Below are 19694 nucleotides of genomic sequence, written 5' to 3'. Positions count from 1 at the left end.
AGTTATCCCCTGTGGGCATATGCAATTATACATACCCAATTTTCTGAATGAGAGTAATATATATTCCAGATATAACAGATGAAGCATTGTAGCTCGAAGTTTGAATTTTTGTAAACTGAAAAATCATAAACGTGCTCACATATCTTACGTGTCATGAATAACAAACAGAACAAGCTTGTCTAGAGACGACGGTCTAGAATCGTATTCGTTAGGGAATCTCTTTGAATCTCGACCTGGACACTGACTATCCTGACTAAGGATTTCCGTTGTTTCCCACAGTTCCTTAAGAAAAATGATAGGAGAATACCCCCATTAGACCATGGCCGTTTCCTTTCAAATCTTTTCCAATTTCTCATTCGTCGCTGTAAAATTTCGATACTGACAGCGTCGTTAAACAACATATGAAAAATAATAACAAATACGGTGATGGATGACAATTTTTGTGGCTATATCTAATAAATTTCTGGCAGTGCGTCCATAGCTGAGGTTATAAACCTCTCAAAGTAAATGACCAACAATTGTGATAGGATGTAACATAGTCTTTTCTAATTACAAGAAAGCACTGTTTTCTTTGTGTTGTTTCTAAGAGGAAAAAAATATATCGAATTTTAGGTGGATAGATTGAGCCTTAGTTCTTTTTGACGATTTCTTTTTTAACTACAGTAGTTATATAGCGTCGCATAAGATGGGAATACCATTATGAATGTGACGGGCCCTAAGTGAATTGAGACGTTCGTGGCCAATTTGAAGATATGTCCCAGAATCTGCTTGAATAGAGCTAAGAAAATCATGAGTACATCCGGACTTCAAAAATAAAACAACAAAGTAATATTCAGAGTCTCACCTGTTAATATACATGCTAGGAAGATAGGTCTTTGTTGCATGTTGAAAAAAATCACCACGACGCATGTCGACAGCAGTGGATTCCTTGTGGAAACTGTAATCATCCTCATCATCATCCACGACACCCATTTCTCTGCTTGTACAGAAGCCTAACTCATCGCCCAGAGTGCTAATGGTGTAATGTGGAACTAGAAGAAACTTCTGGAGATGGACGTCGAAATATCTTTTGCAATGCGTATCTTCTATCTTGATATTTCTCGAAGTAAGAGACACATTTATCTGATCTTCTAGTAATGCAATTGGTTTTGTCATCCTGTGTGTAATCCTTTACTTTGTAGTGATTTCTTTGAACGTGCAGAGAACTACATGAATGCGTTTCTGCTATCTGATAAGGTTTGTTAAAATTTTATCCAGTTTCCGCAGAAGGGCTTCCAGGAAGTAATCTTCTTGAGGAGCATTCTGACAGACTGATTCTTCATTAAACCACAAAGTGTTCCATTTTGCTTCTTCTTGCAATCCTCTATTCTTTGTGAACTCCTGTGAGCATTTGCTTATATTAACCAATGACCCAAAAAGTGTTTAGTTCCTTTACAATCTGTCTTACTTGGAGGATGGCTTTCTTTGGAAGTGGTTTTTATTAGATGTTTCCTTTGTTTTGTCCCTAGATACATCTCATTCCTTGCATGTTTAGCTTTACAAGCGTTCTCACGAAGCTTGTGAATATAAGTTAAAATCACTTCTCCGCTTGTAGACAGGAACAGTGGTTTTTATATATATACTCCTATCACTTTTCTTGGTCGAGTTCTTTTCTGAAATTCCCTTTCCTCTCCGCTGCACTTGAATCTTCCTTTCTTCGATGTTTTTCTGACGCCAATGATCTTTCTTTGTCGCGTTCTTTTTTCTTTTCGTTGTTCCAAAAACTCTCAAGCTAATCTGAATTATCGGCTTCCACAGAATCACAGAACTTTCCTTCAATAGTGTATCTGGCTGATTAGGCCTGCATAACCTCAATTTTACGTAAGCAACATTTTTCCGACTATTACGACCTATTGAAAATCTGGTTTGTCTTTTTTAACTTATTAATTCTGGATTTTGGTCCACGGTATTTTCTTGACCAGCACAGTTCGCAAAAAATATTGTCATTACTCTTACACGCACAATTCACTACAGACCGCTACAGACACTGATAATGCTAATAATCGTTACGTATGCAAGCTTCCCCTGCTATTACTTGCATTGCTTTAAATGTTTCTCGGGAAAGAACGAAGTTTTCGTGAACAGAATATAGATGGTACACGGTATTTATCTGGAACAATTCCAACAGTATCGATCATGGATCACTATATCGATATTATATCGAAAGCGGGTAGCAGGGATTTAAGGAGAAATGTTTATGGGATGCCGTGTATGTACTTAATGTTGAAATTGTATTATGTTTCAAACTCCGAAGTGGGATTTTGATGCTTCTTCCGAAAGTTTGTATTCTCAATGGTTCGAATCCGTAAGTTAATACATGTTCATAAATATAATTAAGACATGTTAAGTACCTCCTTTAAATGTTAGGTTAGGATTGTCATTCTCAAATAACAAACGGTTCCAAGTTTCCAAATGTGTTCTTTGGTACTGCACCAATACAAAGAAGGAAGAAAAGAACAGCATTTTCTTAAAAAGATTATTTTGTGTTTTTTAATTTTATCCAAAATCACTCTAAATGTATGTGCTTTCTGTAGAATGAATAGAAGGCGAAGTTTGGAACAGGCAAAATTGTAATTTTAACTTTTAGGATATGAGGATATGGAACGATAAAAGATATGACTGAAAGTCTGTGACCAAAAAATTAGTGTCAGTATATTGTTAATTATTCTGTAAAGGTGAAGCTTTTGGCCTGTCTTGCCTGAAAGAAATAGTAAGGAAGAAACCAAGCAGAATGGGAAGCAAAATGTCACTTTACGGCATTTTTTCTTTTCTAGTAAATTAGTTTTCAGCCCTGATCTGTACTAAGCACTAATTGTGCTGTATCCCCTGCCATAGCATTCTATACCCATCTTTCAAGAAAATATTTACTAGAGTGTTCACAGTTTTACAGAAGGTGCTGTATTCATCATGTTAGTGTATCACACTAATACGAGCAAAAAGATATTTGTGAATTCCCAATACACACATTTCCAAAACATTTTTTTTTTTATTTCTATATAAATTATTTGCTGTAATGTGTAATGTCGTTTATTGTGGGCAGAAATGTATATTGTTGACTGAGGTAATATTTCCCATAAAGTAATCATTTATTTTTCCTGTATTTTGTGATGTATAGATCGTTTAAAAAATGTTTCAGACAATTATACATTATATTTTGATAAATATTTTTGTCGCATACTCATATTTTGTTCTCTAAGCCTTCTCTGTACCAAGCTCAGTTTAACCTTTATGTAAAGGCTTCAGTGTATCAATACAGAACAAAATTAAATCACTTAATCCTTCAGTGCAAGTCACTTATCATAAAGTAATTTTTATAGTTCATTTAACAACATTGTCATTAGCTAAGACTTATAATGTTGGATGTCAGGATCATTAATGAATATTGAGTTTCAAAAGGATGTAGAAGGAAGAAGTCTTAGCCTCTGCTGAGATACTATCCCAGCATTCACCTGGAAAGTTTGCTGAGATACTATCCCAGCATTCACCTGGAAAGTTTGCTGTAAGCCACTAAAACCTCAGTCAACAATAGTCAATGCCCTGGCCAACTTCAGTTGAGGCACCTTCTGAATAAAAACTGGAAGTATTATCACTTGAGGCACCTTTCTTGGCCCATGAAATGTTTGGGAGATATTCTGTGGAATGAACACATGAAAATATTGGAACATTTCATACTTACGAAATTTACGATTATTATCTTTAAAACATAAAAAGACTTTTAACTTTGCTTTTACATAATGATTTCACTAAAAATTCTGCTACATTGAACAAAAATTAACAATCACATATGCCTTTGTGCAAGTAAATCTAGTGATGACACAGTGTGTGACATGTTTTTTGCACTGTATTGTCTGTTAATGTGATTTTGTTATTGTTGCAGCATTCCAGAAATGGAAGAAAGACACAAAAGAAGAGTAAGAAGGGTACTAAAACTAAAAGGATCATAAAGGAACAATTTTTCCCAACACAGGTCAATCAGGATATACACACATCTGTTCCCAATGTTGCAAGCAGTAAAACAACAAAAGTTACCCAAAATTTAATGTCGTTGCCAACTACTGGTAACAAAGTACAAAATGTTGGGAGAAGAAAGGTTAAGAATACAGAAGAGAAAAGGCGAAATCTGTCATGTAGCAAGAGACAGTATCAGTCTTATGAAGATGAAAGGATGGTATGTAATCCTGATTCAAATGTAGTATCAAAGAGAAAGAGAAGACGGCGAGCTTCATCTGATAGTAGATTGGTGCAATATAAGAAAAGAAGAAAGATATTTTCTCAAAATGACCTACTGTTGCCTGGAAGTAATATTTCAAACATGCCTACAGGTTCTGAACATAAACTCATGAAGGAGAACTGGAAAAATCAAAATCAGAAGAAACGTAAAAGGAGCACGAATAATAAAACTGAAAATTCTGAAACACCTGGATCAACAAGCCAATCATTGTACAGTATAAGCAAACTGAAGCAAATGATAGAAACATCAGAGTCTAAAGAACTAAGCAAAGAAAGAATTACTGAAGGGAAGCAGGTTAAAGAAACCGGATCATTGCGCGAAAGAATGTTGAAGAGACTGCAAGCATCACGTTTTAGGTAAATAAGGGGTTGTGAGTTTATAAGTTCTCACAGCAATAAATATTAAAATTGTGTTCTCAGATATGACTATGTTGTTTGGTACATATCTAACAAGGCAGGATGTTCCACCTATCAAATTACTCATGGTCACATCCCAGAACATAATCACCAGTCTTGTACCAGCTGGTGCCTCTGGAATGTTGGTATCTGTCTACCACACTGCACAGCCCCACATTCAAGATCATCATCTCACCACCTTGCCATTTTTAAATTCTTTTTTAATTTATACTTTAATCTCTGTTTGTTACATTGTTTTGTACACCACCTGCTGACAGAGTCGTAAGCTGTTGATACATATCAAGAAATAAATTAACTCATTAACTTTTAAACATGACATGGTGCAAAAATCATGCTTATGCACATCAGCTAGCTACAGGGACCACACTGAAAGTTTTCAAGAATACTGTGTTAATTTTTCAAATGTAAGTTGCATGAAATAAAATAGAAGGCATTGTTGCATTGCTTCCTGACATCACCTCTGTGTTACACATCCTGTGTGACAGAGGTTAAAAATTTGTTCCCATGGGACACATTTCATAAAGACAAATGACCAACAAAAAGCCTCCTTAAGCAATGTACCATACTTCACTTGAAGTGTCAGATTCCTGGGGCCTAATCCTTGAGAGGGGATGCACAGTAGCTGATTGACAGTCGTGGTGTGCAGGTCATTAAATGCCTGTCATTTTAACTGAATCTGAAGGAGCATGTGCTAGCATAGTCGGTTGAGGCACTATGCTACATGCTGGAAGATTTTGGTTCGACTCCTGATGAGGTGGATTTTTTCAATTTACCTAGTCCTTCCAAGCACACTATGGGCCTGTGACCAACTCAGCCTTTAACAGATAAGACTACCAGGAATCCTCCTGGGGAGGGGGGAAGGGTGGCCGGCACATAAGGCTTACAACCTTACTGCCATCTATGAGCCAGTTGTCTAGAGAAAATGTGGGAGCCTTGATTTCTCACAACCCTATGGGCCTTGACAGCCTCTTACAGGAATAGCTTTACCTTTTTTTTTTTTACCTTTAACCCTTGTTCTTCCCCAACCTTCACCTGGAGGTACTGAAGGAAATCTCTATCACAGTATCTGAAAACTCATGTTCAAAGAAGATACCTCCCAAATTTCTGTGTACAACATGACTATGGCATCACCCTAGTCAATAGAAATAGGAAANATACACGGTGCCAAATCCCAGAAGACTGCTTTCTTCAAAAAAATTATAGTGTTACATAGGCCAGTGTTTATCTACAGACATTCACTGACTTGAGTGTTTCTGTCACCTTTCCAGTCTCATGAGAGTTTATCACTGTGATTATGGAGGATGTGTGCTTTGGTGGACCTTTATTTCAGATATCTCAATGAGCAGTTATACAAATCAAGTGGGAAAGATGCAAAGGAGTACTTTGAAGCTGAACCGGAAGCATTCACTGCCTACCATGAAGGTTACCAACAGCAAGTACGACAGTGGCCCATCAACCCACTTGACATCATCATAACAGCTCTGAAAAAGAAGTAAATTAACTATTATGAAACTAGTTTCTGCTACCCACATCAATATTATAAAGTGTTTTGGCTTGTTCTTGTTTCATTATTTTGTAACCAGTAGTTATCCTCCTGCTAGAAGCATGTTACTTAATGACACTAGACTTCCTTTCTATATAACCTTAAGCAGCCTCCATAGTCTAGGGGTAACGTTCCCACCTCATGACTCAAGGTAGGCGGGTTCAAACCCAGCGGAGGTTGTGGAATTTTTAAGGGCGGAAAAATTCAGGGAACAAGTCCTCCAGGAGGGACTTTAAGCCGTGGGTCCCGTGTTGTAGATTTACAACACGTAAAAGATCCTCATGTCTCTAGGAGACCTCTGAGCAAAATTAGGCAAAAGTTTCCTGCCCAAGTAGTTTCCAATGCCTCCGGTAGACGGGGAAGTATCGGGTACCACTGCCAGCCTCGCTGGCTGAACAGGGCTGATAGCGAGCACCAGTACCAGAAGGGTATGGCGACCAGTAGAATATCAAAGGGGGATGTACAATAGACTATTAGTCGCGGTGCATGGGGAAACCCACCCCCTCCAATAATAATAATAATAATATATAACCTTCATTAGCATGGTACAGTGTTACATATATGACTTGTTTTTGTGTGCAGGTCCTCAGGCCTCGTGGTTGCAGACTTCGGTTGTGGTGATGCACATTTGGCTCAATCTATACCAAACAAGGTGCATTCATTCGATTTAGTGGCAAGGTCAAAGGAGGTGACAGCTTGCAACATGGCTCACACACCTCTCTCCAATGCTAGTGTAGACGTAGCTGTCTTCTGCCTTTCACTCATGGGCACCAACCTAAGTGGCTATCTTACTGAAGCAAATCGAGTGCTTAGAGAAGGGTTGGTATTTATGTGAAATCTTTCTTTATAAAACTGATATTTCTATGAATCCCAGCATTGTCTTCTCATGAAGTGTCAAACTTAATCCAATTACCAACGCACTTTTCACTTGTATGTTAAATCTATTCTTTTAAATATTTTTCCCTACAGGGGCCTCCTGATGATAGCTGAAGTCGAAAGTCGTTTTGAAGATGTTCGGGTATTTATCCAGAACTTAGAGAAATTTGGATTTGTAAACACTCTGAAAGACTTGTCACACAATCTCTTTTATTTCATGGACTTCAAGAAGGAAAAATGCATTAGCAAGAAAATGAAAAAGAAGCTACCAGAAATAACCCTTAAACCATGTTTATATAAGAAAAGATAACTAAGAGTATATATTAGAAAATAAAATGCCAAAAAGAAACCACTCCAAAATATTGCATTTTTAATATTTTTATACTGGAGGCTTAGAAACATTAATACTCTAAGTATAGGCAACTCTCATTCATGCTTTATCAATTTTTTCACATATTCTCAGTTGTATTTCAGTCCACAAAGAGCACCCATTCCCTATCCATGGCCACAGCAGAAGCTGCTGAACATACCATGTGAGCTGTCAGTGTTCATTCCATGCATTAGTTTATGCGACAGTTCCCAGGAATGCAAGCTGCCAACCCAACCCAACCCAACCTTCCCCCTGTACAGTATGTCTGGCACAATACACAGTGCAGTGAAGATATTTTGGACAGCAAACTCCACTTGCTGAAAGGTGTTGTGTCGACAGGAATATAGCAAGTAGTATCTAATAGTCATTCACACAGCAGGATGCAATAAAACATGAAATATATGAGCTGTGTCAAAACTGCATTTCTTATAGATGTTGTGAGAGCTTCATCAGTTCCATCATGTAATCATGCATCTGCAACACAACTAGATCAAAGCACTAATGAATAAGACAGATCTGTGAGGTTATGTTTATGAAACATGTCATTCTGTACTTCTCAGTGTACAAAAATATTGTGTTCATTCCTGCTCTCCCATCCTTTAATAAATTCTGAACCAATTCAGCTGATGTGGATTGTGGCTTTGAGTTATGATGCTGTGTACTCTGGTAGGTGGTTACCAATATTTTGGAAGAACCAGCTACACCCATCTTCAGGGTAAAATAAATGTAAAGTTATCCCTGTAACATGCCATGAAGGCCCATACAGTTGTGAGATATCCAGGCTCCCACATTTTCTAGACAACTGGCTCACAGATGGCAGTGAGGTTGTCAGCCTTATGCCCTTGCCACTCTTTACCCCAAGGAAGATTCCTGGCACTCATTTCTATTAGAGGCTGAGTCAACCCCACGGCCAAGCTGGAAGGATTGTCACTTGAAAATTCCAACGACTTCATTGGGAATTGAACCCACAACCTTCTGGCTCATGAATAGTGCCTCAACCAACTATGTTACCACATATCCCTCTTTCCAGTTGCAGGGGGGGGGGGGGATTTCCCCAGGGCATGAAGCTGGCCACTCCCCTCCATCTAGTGCTGAAGTTAAGAATGCATGCAGCTATACCTCCACTCTCCACATGTTTTCATGTCAAGCTCTATTAAGAGCAGAGACAACTTGACCTGACCTCTAATTGAAAAAAAAAAAATGCACACAGAAATGAATATCACATAATTAACTATAAAAAGATATTATCAGTGCTCCACAAAAAAGGCATGTGATAATCAGAAGCCACTATTAATACTGGCATTACACAAATATATAAATATATAAACGATATAAAAAAAACATACCTGATTGAGAGATCTCAAGTTTTCACAGCAGTGAAGATTAATGGTAATGTCTGGGTTACAATACCATGTAGTCCAGTAGATGAGCATCATTTCAGAGCCACAATATAAATACCCAATATTTTCCATACACAGCAGGTTCAGTAACTGAGGGAAAGTTATTCAACCTGGAAGCCCTCATTTCAGAAGCATTGTGATGCATTATATGATCTGTAACACTGCTTGTTCAATTTCAGTTATGTCTATAAGAATAAGACTATACAGTATGGCATCTTGTACCTTTCAATAATCACATTCCTTCACTTCATTATTTTACAACACTGTGAAGCACAAAGGCCCTCAACAGTGGTGGCTTGTGGCTCAAATAGATGGTGGGGCTAATATTAGACAGTGATACATTCTTACATTGTTATATAATAATAATAATAATAATAATAATAATAGTAGGTAGTGGTGATGCGAGTTGTAGTACAAACTCCTACTTTAAAACATGTGAAAACATCTTGCACCTAGCAGTATTAGAAAATTTAAGCATGTTCCATTGTAATTCATGCCATTAATTAAAATAATGCTTTAAAAGTTACCTCATTTATACAGGAACTGCGCTCGTCTATTCTTCTGGGAAGCAAACAAATCAATCACTTTTTGGTTGACTGCTAGAATCTCTGCAATCATGTCCTTATGAATGCTAAGTACAGCCAGTGCCTTCAGACGTTCTTGACCCATTGAGTTCCTTAGATATGTCTTAACTCTTTTTAGAGTGCTGAAATTACACTCGGATTCGGCAGTTGATATTGGAGTTGTAAGTACAATATCTGTCAGTTTGTGTATTTCTGACAGAGCGGCTTCCAGATTGTTCTCTCTTATTAATGTCCAAAGAGCAAGAACAGTCTTTACGTTTGCAAATGTGTCATGCCTATAAAGGACACTAAGTTCGCTTTCTAACTTATCTTTCGAGAGCAAAGAATATTTTACAGCATTGATCACAAGCTCTCTAGGAAAGGCAACTTCATGTGCTGCAAATAAGTGCAGTTCAATTAATGAAAAACATTTTGTGTGATGCGCTTCTTCGAAACGATGTTTCATCTGGTTCACTATTATGTCACACACCTCTTGTGTTCACATCTTTCCGCGCACATTTTGTTGGACATTCTGAATTTCGTTCTAGTTCATGCAAATTATTTCTGATGACATTTATTGCAGTTTCGAAGTGCTGAATTGCAGTACGAATATTTAGAGAATTTCCTGACAATTTCTGTATTGTGTTGTACAGAATGTCTACATGTAAAAGAACAGAATTAAAAAATGACAACAAATATAAGAATTCCCCATCGTTCAACAAATTAGCCAGTCCTATGGACTCTCGAATTGTAACATCATCCCAATCATCTTCATTTTGAATCATGTCTAAACACTGAAGTAGAGCATCCTTGTTGTTGAAAACAGTATTTACAACTCTACTGTGAAAGTTCCAGTGCGTTTCTCCAGTCTTTGGCATCGCCCGGCCACACACAGTTCTTAATAAGTCCAAGCGCTTGGGCAAAACAGAGAAGAATGATGAAAAGCCCGATACATTGATAAAAAACAATTTCATTGATTTTACAGAGGAACATGCTTTCTTCATTACTAAGTTTAGCTGATGTGCGTAACAGTGGATGAAATGTGCATAAGGAAATGTATGTCTTATCTTTACCTGGACCCCGCTGTTCGCTCCACAAAACGCGGGAGCGCCGACATAAGATTGAGCAATTAAATTTTGTTCAAGGTTGTACTAATTCTTGTTTAAGTACTGATGCTAAACCTTCTGAAGTTCAATCCTGAATGTGAACAAAGGAAATGAATCTCTCAACAGGACCACTGCTATTGACATACTGCAGCAGAATAACTAATTGGGACATGCATGACACGTCAGAGGTTTCATCTGCCTGGACAGCTACATATTTTGCATTTTGAATTTCTAGTTTGACAGCTTCCTTGTATACCGCATATATACAGCCCAGTAATCCGTTTTGAATTGTTTTCGACGTGTTTTTTGACACAGTTGCACTATTTAAATGTTCACTTACAATATTATCTAAAGCCGCTAGATACTACATGAGATCCAAAAATATCCCGCAATTGTAAGAACTCTCGCGCTCTTCATGTCCCCGAAGAGGAAGTTCATGCGTTCCACAAAACTTTATACAATTAATTACCCTATTTAATATGTGTCTGTTTTTATCCACAAGTTCATTGTAACGCTGAATAGAAACCCTACAGCTATCATTTAATTGGGTGAAAATATTGATAGAACAAAAGAGATTAACTTTTACATCATTTTCAATATGCCTTTGCGATGCTTCGTGTTTTCTAACTCTTTCTGACAAATGTTTAAGGTCAGTTATACCTGTCACAGTCCAACTCGTTTCCCCACCATACAATAAACACACAAACAAAAAATTGATTTCTTTCCTTCACTTACAGTCAGCCATTTTGTGAAACCAAGATAACGGAAATGTTCTTTTCTGAGTCTTGCAGTTCTGATAAAGTTTGAAATCTGTTGGTTGATGCCCACCAAGAGTTTTTACTTGTAACTTCTCTTCTAAACTCAAAGTTGAGAACGGTGATTTCAGAAGGGCATCCACCCTATTCATATTAATCACTAATTCTAATACGAATACAATATTAACCTAAAACCTAATTTGGAAATTACACTTGAAAAACAACTTTAATTTAGGCCTATGCTAAAATTACTTTATTCCCGAACTTGTATCTTCTCCACTGCTCAAAACACAACTGAAAGATGGAATCTGAATGGTGTCTGAAAACCTACCCTTTGCCTGTTCTTACAAAGAGCATGTTACTTAAGGCTGGAAGAATAGAGGTAAGTTCACAATAACATCCACACTCCACCCATCCCTTTCCACCTTGTGTATAGTTTTCTTTTTTATTGCAGGCTTGTCAAAACTAACCCCAAGCGTGACATTTCAAGACACATGCAATACTTAGAATCCCTGAAAGGTTCACTGAACTTAAGGCTGCTAACAATACACGTGGTAAGGGCTAGAGACGAGCTAGCACCTGTGTTATTCTAACCATACAAATAAGCTGTGATATGGCCAAGACATCACTACTGCATTTTCGTGTCTCCTTAATTACATCATGATAACGAGAAATATTAATATTTTGATACAAGTTTGATCTTGATAAACAGAATAAAATGTGAATGAATATGAAAATTCAATATTACAACAAAATCAGGTGGGGCTTAGCCCCTCATGACACACCGCCCCTGGCCCCCAAGAAAAATTTGTTGTGTGGGGTGGGGTGAGACTGAGTCCACTTGGTATGTCAGCTACTAAATTGGCCTATTGTACCAGTTCTGGATGATCAATGAATTGAGCATTTGGTGGAATGAGTACTGGCAAGAGATACTGAAGCGGTCAAGAGGAAACCTTCCCTTGTGCCACTTAGTCCACCACAATCCCACATGGCCTGACCTTGGAACAAACCCAGGATGCCATGGTGGGAAGCTGGCGACTAACCACCTGAACTGTGGTACAGCCAAGCACAAAGTTTAAGTACAGGGGTGTAGTCCTGAAGTGAAATTCCTGGGACAATCTAGCACACAGTTCCTGTCTGAAAGATATGGATGGAACTTGTACCATAAAGCCATTCTTGTTGTTACTTAACAATAACTTTTAAGCTCTTAAAAACAGAAGTGAGCAACAAACAGCTCATAGAGCACACAACATGTCTACTTAAAGAGGCTGATGCTTCCATCTCAAACACAACGGTTAGAAACAAAATTAGCCATAATTCATGAAGTACTATATCTTCTGGGATATAATACCATGTAGATCAGCAGAATTTCACTGATATTTCAGAGGATGTGCTGCCTCCACCTTCAGGGTCGAAGACAAAGCCAAGCAAGAAATGAGCAGCATGCAGGGCAAAATTCTGATGGGGACATCTCTTGGAAAGTGGCTTGAAAAACCAGGAAAAATATGGCAATACAGAATTAGAATGGGAGATGGACTGAATTGGCTTAGGATCATGTCCCATGTCATACAAAAGAACAATAAATTTTGTCTTTTACTTTGTCTATTTACAAAATATGGTCTCCTACATAAAGAAAATAAAATGTACTACATGTATCTGAAAATGAAGTTCTAACAAAAATATCTGAACTTAACAATGTAAAAGGAAAGTTGCAAATGAAAATTACATAATTAGGAACTCTTGTGACATTACTTTCACATATTTTTAGTGGTATTAGGATTTAAGGGACTCAGAGCTTGAACAAAAGGGAGCAACAAGTGCAGACAACAAAAAACTTGGAAACAGATGACAGTCAAGACAAGATAGAGATGGGATTATAATGGTGAATAGGATATTAGGACAATATGAGTGAGGTGAAATTGCAGGTGGCAGGCAGTGCTGAAACAAAAAATTAATTTCTGCATTACATATTATGTGTATTTACAGGAGAAAAAAAAATACAACATGTACAATAAATCATTTACTCTTTGAACCGAGAATTTGTCAAAACAAATCAATATTCTAAATTAAACTTGTTTCCAATTAGTTTGGACAGCAGATAATCTAATTCATTTAATTCCATTACTGTCTGATAACACGAACTTAATTCAATCACCAATTACTTTCAGTTCGGATAATTGACACTTTAAGGAAAACATTTTTACCAACATTTTAACACAGTTTTCATAGCCGCTGTAATTTTCATATCTGTTGCCTTCAAATTCAAGGCAGTACTTGTATTGAATACTTACAATGCACTGAAAAGTATGAAAAACTCAAATTCATCCTAAATTCTGTCCAAAAATGTAGAAGCCACTGGACCATACTATATAATTTATGGTAGTAATTATGGTTGACTGGATCTTCGCTGAATAATACAGTATAAACATTCTATTACTAACAAGCCTATTAGTATTGTGTGTCTATAACATCTCTGAGGGTGTCATCAACAGACAGCACACAGATCATTAAATCATCATTGAGAAGTTATTAGATTCTATTTTCAACATAAGATGAGAATACCACTATACTGGAAATCTCTGTGAACACACTAGACTTTTCTTCTGTAAGGTTGCCTACTCTGTCATACCCACAAAGATGTTTTAGATAAAATACAGATACATTTATGGTGATCTTGATAAAATATATGCATAAATACAGTCAAAACGCCATTAAACAATGTAATTCTACATTTTATACAATCATCAGCTTTTCTGCAATCCATGTCACCATGCACAGGAAATTTGGACAGGAGCAATGGTCTTCCTATGACAAACTTCATCAGTGGTCAGCCCTGGCTAGGCATAGAATACAGATCTTCAGTTCTGCATAGTTAGCACCAACAGATATCAAGAGATGTTAAGCAAACTGGTTCTGGCTCTGGCATTTGATTACATCTATCTGAAGGGCCCTACTGAGATCATGAGGTGCACAAGGAACCCCGCAGTGCTCCAAGTGCTTGGAGCAACTGGAGGTTATGTCTCCCCCCCCCAAAAAAAAAATTAATACTAATCCATGCTGTAAACAAATCTCCAAAACAGAACAGCTGATATTGCCATATGATGATTCTAATAAAAAAATTTCAGAATTAAATAATTACCAGTGCTTATGTATTAACAGGTGACCCAATCAACTTCAAAAGTTATTGCTACATTATCAACTACATTAGCACTGCCAACAATGGGAGTCTATTTGCAACCCCCCCAACTGAGCCTAACCTTTTCAGATTGGAACCAAAGGTCTATCATCTTAAAAACATAAGCTTAATCTTCTGGGCTTGTCAGGCTTCTACAACTGACAGCATAACATTTTAAAGTTTCTTGGATCACCCACTAATACACAAGTTCCTGAACTCTTCAACACGTGGGAAACTTAATTTATCGTGAAACATGACAAATGACCACAAATTTTAAACTGTAATCACCTTTACAGAAACACAAGATGGAAATTTTTCTAACCTTATTTCACTGCCGTCAACATATGTCTGCATGGATCTTTGATACCCGGATGGAAGAAATCCATTCCACTGACTGACCCTAGGTGAGGAAGTCGAAGGACGAGACATCATCAAACTGCTGCTGCTGTTGCTGCTGCTGAGGCTGGCCACCAGGGTTCTGCTGTTGCCCTCGCAGACCTCCTAACTGCTGCATATTCAGTACCTGTTGGCGATATTGCGGCTGCTGCTAGACAAAACATTCTCATAAGTTTATGTCAGCAGATACTAAAATATTCAGCACAAAAATTTTTTGGCTAAATTTAAAAATATACCTAACACGATTAAAAGAAAGGTTTTTTTTTCTCATTTTCACATTACTAACCACAGTTGTGTCCTTTTAACAAATCGGAAGATACAAATACAAAGTAAAAGTGTAAAATCTAAGGCTAATAAATCCTTTAAAAAATGTGGCAAAGTTTGATTATTTAGGAATTAATATTAAAATAGATCTTAAACAAATAGGGTATAAGGGTAAAGAAAAGGTAAAGCTATCCCTGTAACAGGCTGTGAAGGCTCACAGGGTTGCGAGACATCGAGGATACCACATTTTCTCTAGACAATCAGCTCACAGATGCTGGTAAGGTTGTCAGCCTTATGCACTGGCTGCACTTTACCCCCAAGAACATTCCTGGTACTCATTTGTTAAGAGGCTGAGTCGACCCCCGGACCATGGTGCAGCTGGAAGGATTAGATAAATGTGTGGACATGAATAAACTGGCTGAGAACTGGGTCCAGTGGTGGGCTCTTGTTATGTTAATGAACCTTCAGGTTCCATAAACATGGATTACTTCTTAGTATTAATCTCACCAAGCAAGCTGGCCCAAGCAATAGAACTTCTGGCCTGCACTTTAGAGGTGCTCAGTTCAAATCTTGGACAGAAGTATTTTGCGGCTTTCCTCACTCCCTCCAGACAAATTCCCGGATAATCAGTACCTTAAATTAGGTCACAAGCATCTTTCCATATTATTTCTAACATATTGATCACCATCATCCAATCATTTGATGCTACATAGTCTTGAATTACTGATAGCATCATTAAATGAACTACAAACAGCTTTATACACTGCGTTCATTGAAGGAAACTTCACAACACTGCTGACTGGGCCCAACATACCTCACAGATTGCTGCTGTAACTGCTGATAGCAAAAGGAGTCATTAGCACTGATAAATGGGCCCGCAGTCAGGTGGCATAATCTTGTCACTGCACTTAAGTCACATTAATGGTCAGTCTGTGTTAGAGATTTCGACAGGCGGTCAACATTTATACTGAAATGAAGTTCACTATTGAACAGCTTGTGTTTATTGTCAAAATTTTTCCACGCAAAAAAAACTTACGGAAAATGTATCAGTAAGTTTCATCATAAATATCCTGACATGCCAGTTCCCACAAAGTCGCACATATCCAAGTTTCTGAAAAAGTGGCATAAAGAAGAAATCGAAGAGGATTGTGCTGACTGAAGAAAAAGTTTGGGATACTGTGGCATGACTACAGATCAGTCCTCGAAAATCGTTAAGATGCTTAGCACAGAAGACCAGTGTTTTGCTAGGACCTGCTTTCACAGCCACAAAATTAATCAAATTTCGCCCGTATAAAATAACAGTTGTGCATGAGCTGAAACAACCAGATTATGCAGCAAGAATTCGTTTTTGCAACTGGCTGCTGCAAAATGTTCATGATGGAACCGTGGATCTACAGCTTCTGTTCATGACTGATGAGGAGTAGTTTCACATTAGTGGTCATGTCAATGCACAAAATGTAAGAATATGGATTGACAAAAATACTCATGCTATACAGCAAGTGCCATTACACAGTGAAAAGGTGGGGGTGTGTTGTAAGTCCACGGTGAATCACTGGCCCCTTATTTTTCCACAAAACCGTGAACTCTATCTGCTACGTTAATGATATATTGAATCAGTCCTTCAAATAGCTGACTGCTGAAGACAATATGGGTATTTTGAGCACATACAGCTAATGCAACCATGGTCACAATGCGGGAAGTGTTTGAAGACAGAATAATCACCAGGAGACCGTGGCCTCCCAGATCCGCAGATCTGTTTTTGCAATTTTTATCTTTGGGGAACACTAAAGGGAAAAGTCTACAAGAATAATCCTCAGACCACTGAAGCTCTGCAGAAGAAATAACATGCATAATTAGTTCAATTACCAGGGACCAACTTCAGAAATTGTCACATAATTTATTTATGCAATGCAAGGTATGTTTGCAAGGAGAAGGGGGTCACTTTCAGCACCTGTTATAAAGCACAGTAAGTGTGTGTTATCTTTTTGCAGTATTCTTATGTGTGCATGTACAGAAACTGATGTGAGGGAATAGTTGCGGGGAAACGATCCATCTGCTCTTCACTAGCGAGAGTGAGTGTGTTTATCAGCACTGATGACTCATTCCACTATTGGCAGTTACAGCAGCAATCCGTGAGAAATACTGTATCCAACTCACACTGCTCACCCGGTTTTCTCGATGATTGAACACCCTGTATAACACTCATTGGGGCAGTCTTAAGATATGGAATACAAATTACATTTCTAGCCACAGCCATGTCAAACTCATACCTGCTGGAGGAGATGTCTGAGTCCAGGGTTGTTTGCCAGCACTGGTCTTACCATCCTTTGCTGTTGGTTTGGCTGTTGTTGCTGCTGTGGTTGGGATGGCTGCATACCTTGAGGAGCCATCTGGCGCTGCTGCTGCTGCTGCTGTTGTGTAAGCTGTTGCAGCTGAACCCGCAGCTGTTTCTGTTGCTCTTGCTTCAATTCACATGAAATAAATTAACAGGTATAATTATGGACTTTCTGGACACTAACAATCTTCCTGCTTCATATTTAGAAACAAGATATTTTGAGAACTAATCACCTACTTTCTTTTCATACAACACAAATTGCATGGAAAACAATGTATCCAACAATTCTTCTACTGTTGCATGTATTCATTGCTGTGGGAATGTTTACTGAGCTACTGCCTAGCAACTACAGAGGGGATACAAATATGCGCACACAGACTGATGTGAGGGATTTATGAAGATGCCGTTCAGACGGCCTCAGGTGCCATGAGACACATACTAAGTTTAATAAATACTGGTTCAGGCATTTTAAAGTTGATAAGAGGGATACACAGACATTAACCTTTAACGGCGAATGTCACATATATATGACACAAGCAGCAATCCGAGTTGGCCGAAAGGCACATATATATGACGCAGGACACATGCTCCCTTTGGGTGTGCTGATAGTTTGACCTTGGGTTTGAAACCAAAACGAACCTACTGAGGTCATGTCAGTGGATCTTTCCTTAGCTCTGAACAAAAAAATTGTTTATCACGGTAATGGTTTCGATACTATTTACATTTAGATATGACTGTATAAATATAAGCCAGCTTTGTTTTGAGAACTGATGAGGAAATATTCTTCTGTACTTGCGAGTGCTTCCAGAGCCTTCAAGGAAGTGTGACGCATGCAAGGATTGGTTTTCAGTGACGAATTATCAGTCAGGAAGTCAGTCTTGGATTGTCTAATATTTCTTTATCAGTTAGAAAGTCAGTGTCAGACTCATATATTTCTTTGTATATCATTTTTATTTTGTGTCTTGGAAGAGGTATAAACCCACTTAGCCAGTATTACTTTGAGTAAAAGGCATCTTCGCCACTGCAACTTTCGGCATCAGTGTCGGACTGGCACTCTTTTTTACTAGTATTATAATTACGTTGCATCACTATTTTGCAAGTATTACCAACAGGTGAGAGTGTCGCTTTGTCAATCAACATAATTTATTCGATTTTGCTAGAAACCCCCCTCCCCCAAGATGATTCTTCAATCGCACAAGCCGAATATCACAGTCAGTGCCGTTTCTTAGGGGAAGGCCAAAGTTATCTGGGGGACCAACTGAGTTGACTGGAGGTGAAACATTCACAACACTGGTCAACCAAAGGGAAACAAAGACGCTGTTGTGTGTTTCGCTAAATAAGAAAAGCAGGAGCACGCTCTTCTATTGTAAAAAGAGTGGTGTCGCTCTGTGTGAGGTGGACTGCTTCGAGAAGTGCCACGTGCGTCAGAGTGTATCGTAAACTGTGAAGTGACGCAGTTCAAACTCGTGTACAGTCTGAAAAAAATATTATTGTATATAGTGTGACTATATTTACAATATCACCATGATTCAAGGTTGAAGAAAGAACAACGGGTAAGTCCTTTGGAATTTCATAACATATATATATAAAAGATTATATTTTTCATTTCATGATAAAATAATCACAGTCAATTTTCGTTTGTAAAAATTGCTCATTTGAGTATGTATACATACATTTGTATGTAGAAAACTGTATTGTCTTTCAGACTGTTTTTAGTTCATATTTCTATGTTGCATAGAACAGAAAATATGTATTTTTTCTCTGAAAGTTTGCAATGTTAATTAATTAGGGCGATTTAAATACAGGCTGCAGAAGGCTCCAGGCAATTTAAAAGTCTATACATTAAAGGTTAAGGTGACTTCTTAAGTCTACTCTTATTTTTTCTAAATAAGGAAAGTAGTCCAAAAAACGATGTTTCTGAGACTGGACTCCTCCTCCATCCTCAGACAAAAGTCTACTTAGTTAGATCCAATCAATGGAGCTAGTCCCTACCTCTCAACACCAGTACCAACACAAGGCAGGATATACACACCAAACACAACACAGACCATCAGCAGGAGTTGCAACAAACATTACAAAACTCCATTCACATGAGGCCTTATAATACCTACACGGCGTGTCCAGGATCCATTAGGACTAATTTTTTTAAATTTTGCCCTGCAATGCCATCTGTTGGCGAGTTGCGGCATTAAGATTCTTGAAGTTTCAGCTGTGGCTGACTATAA

At 38.0% G+C, this 19694-nt stretch overlaps 2 protein-coding genes across 5 annotated transcripts in view; one reads left to right on the top strand and one right to left on the bottom strand.

Annotated features, from left to right (window-relative positions):
• Positions 1-2206: 2206 nt before the first annotated feature.
• LOC111874883 (ribosomal RNA-processing protein 8) lies at positions 2207-8208 on the top strand. Its single transcript, XM_023870741.2, has 5 exons — positions 2207-2344; positions 3917-4626; positions 6017-6178; positions 6812-7048; positions 7199-8208. Exons 1-5 carry the CDS (start codon positions 2276-2278, stop codon positions 7413-7415), a joined length of 1395 nt encoding a protein of 464 aa, XP_023726509.1. The 5' UTR covers positions 2207-2275; the 3' UTR covers positions 7416-8208.
• A 4663-nt stretch (positions 8209-12871) lies between these two features.
• LOC111874868 (mediator of RNA polymerase II transcription subunit 25) overlaps positions 12872-19694 on the bottom strand; it is a 32978-nt gene continuing 26155 nt past the window's right edge. For 2 of the 4 annotated variants that reach the window (XM_023870718.2, XM_023870720.2), the window contains exons 16-17: positions 17405-17596; positions 13731-15018 (exon numbers count right to left, since the gene is read on the bottom strand). In XM_023870718.2, coding sequence (XP_023726486.1) covers positions 14875-15018; positions 17405-17596 — 336 coding nt within the window. In that variant the 3' untranslated portion in view covers positions 13731-14874. Of the gene's footprint in view, positions 13238-13730; positions 15019-17404; positions 17597-19694 lie in introns of those variants that run through there. The other 2 variants (XR_002844624.2, XM_023870721.2) reach the window with 2 other exon arrangements.

The sequence above is a fragment of the Cryptotermes secundus genome, unplaced genomic scaffold (genome assembly GCF_002891405.2).
Source record: "Cryptotermes secundus unplaced genomic scaffold, Csec_1.0 scaffold160, whole genome shotgun sequence".
Taxonomy (NCBI): domain Eukaryota; kingdom Metazoa; phylum Arthropoda; class Insecta; order Blattodea; family Kalotermitidae; genus Cryptotermes; species Cryptotermes secundus.
This window is presented reverse-complemented; position numbering and strand designations above follow the sequence as displayed.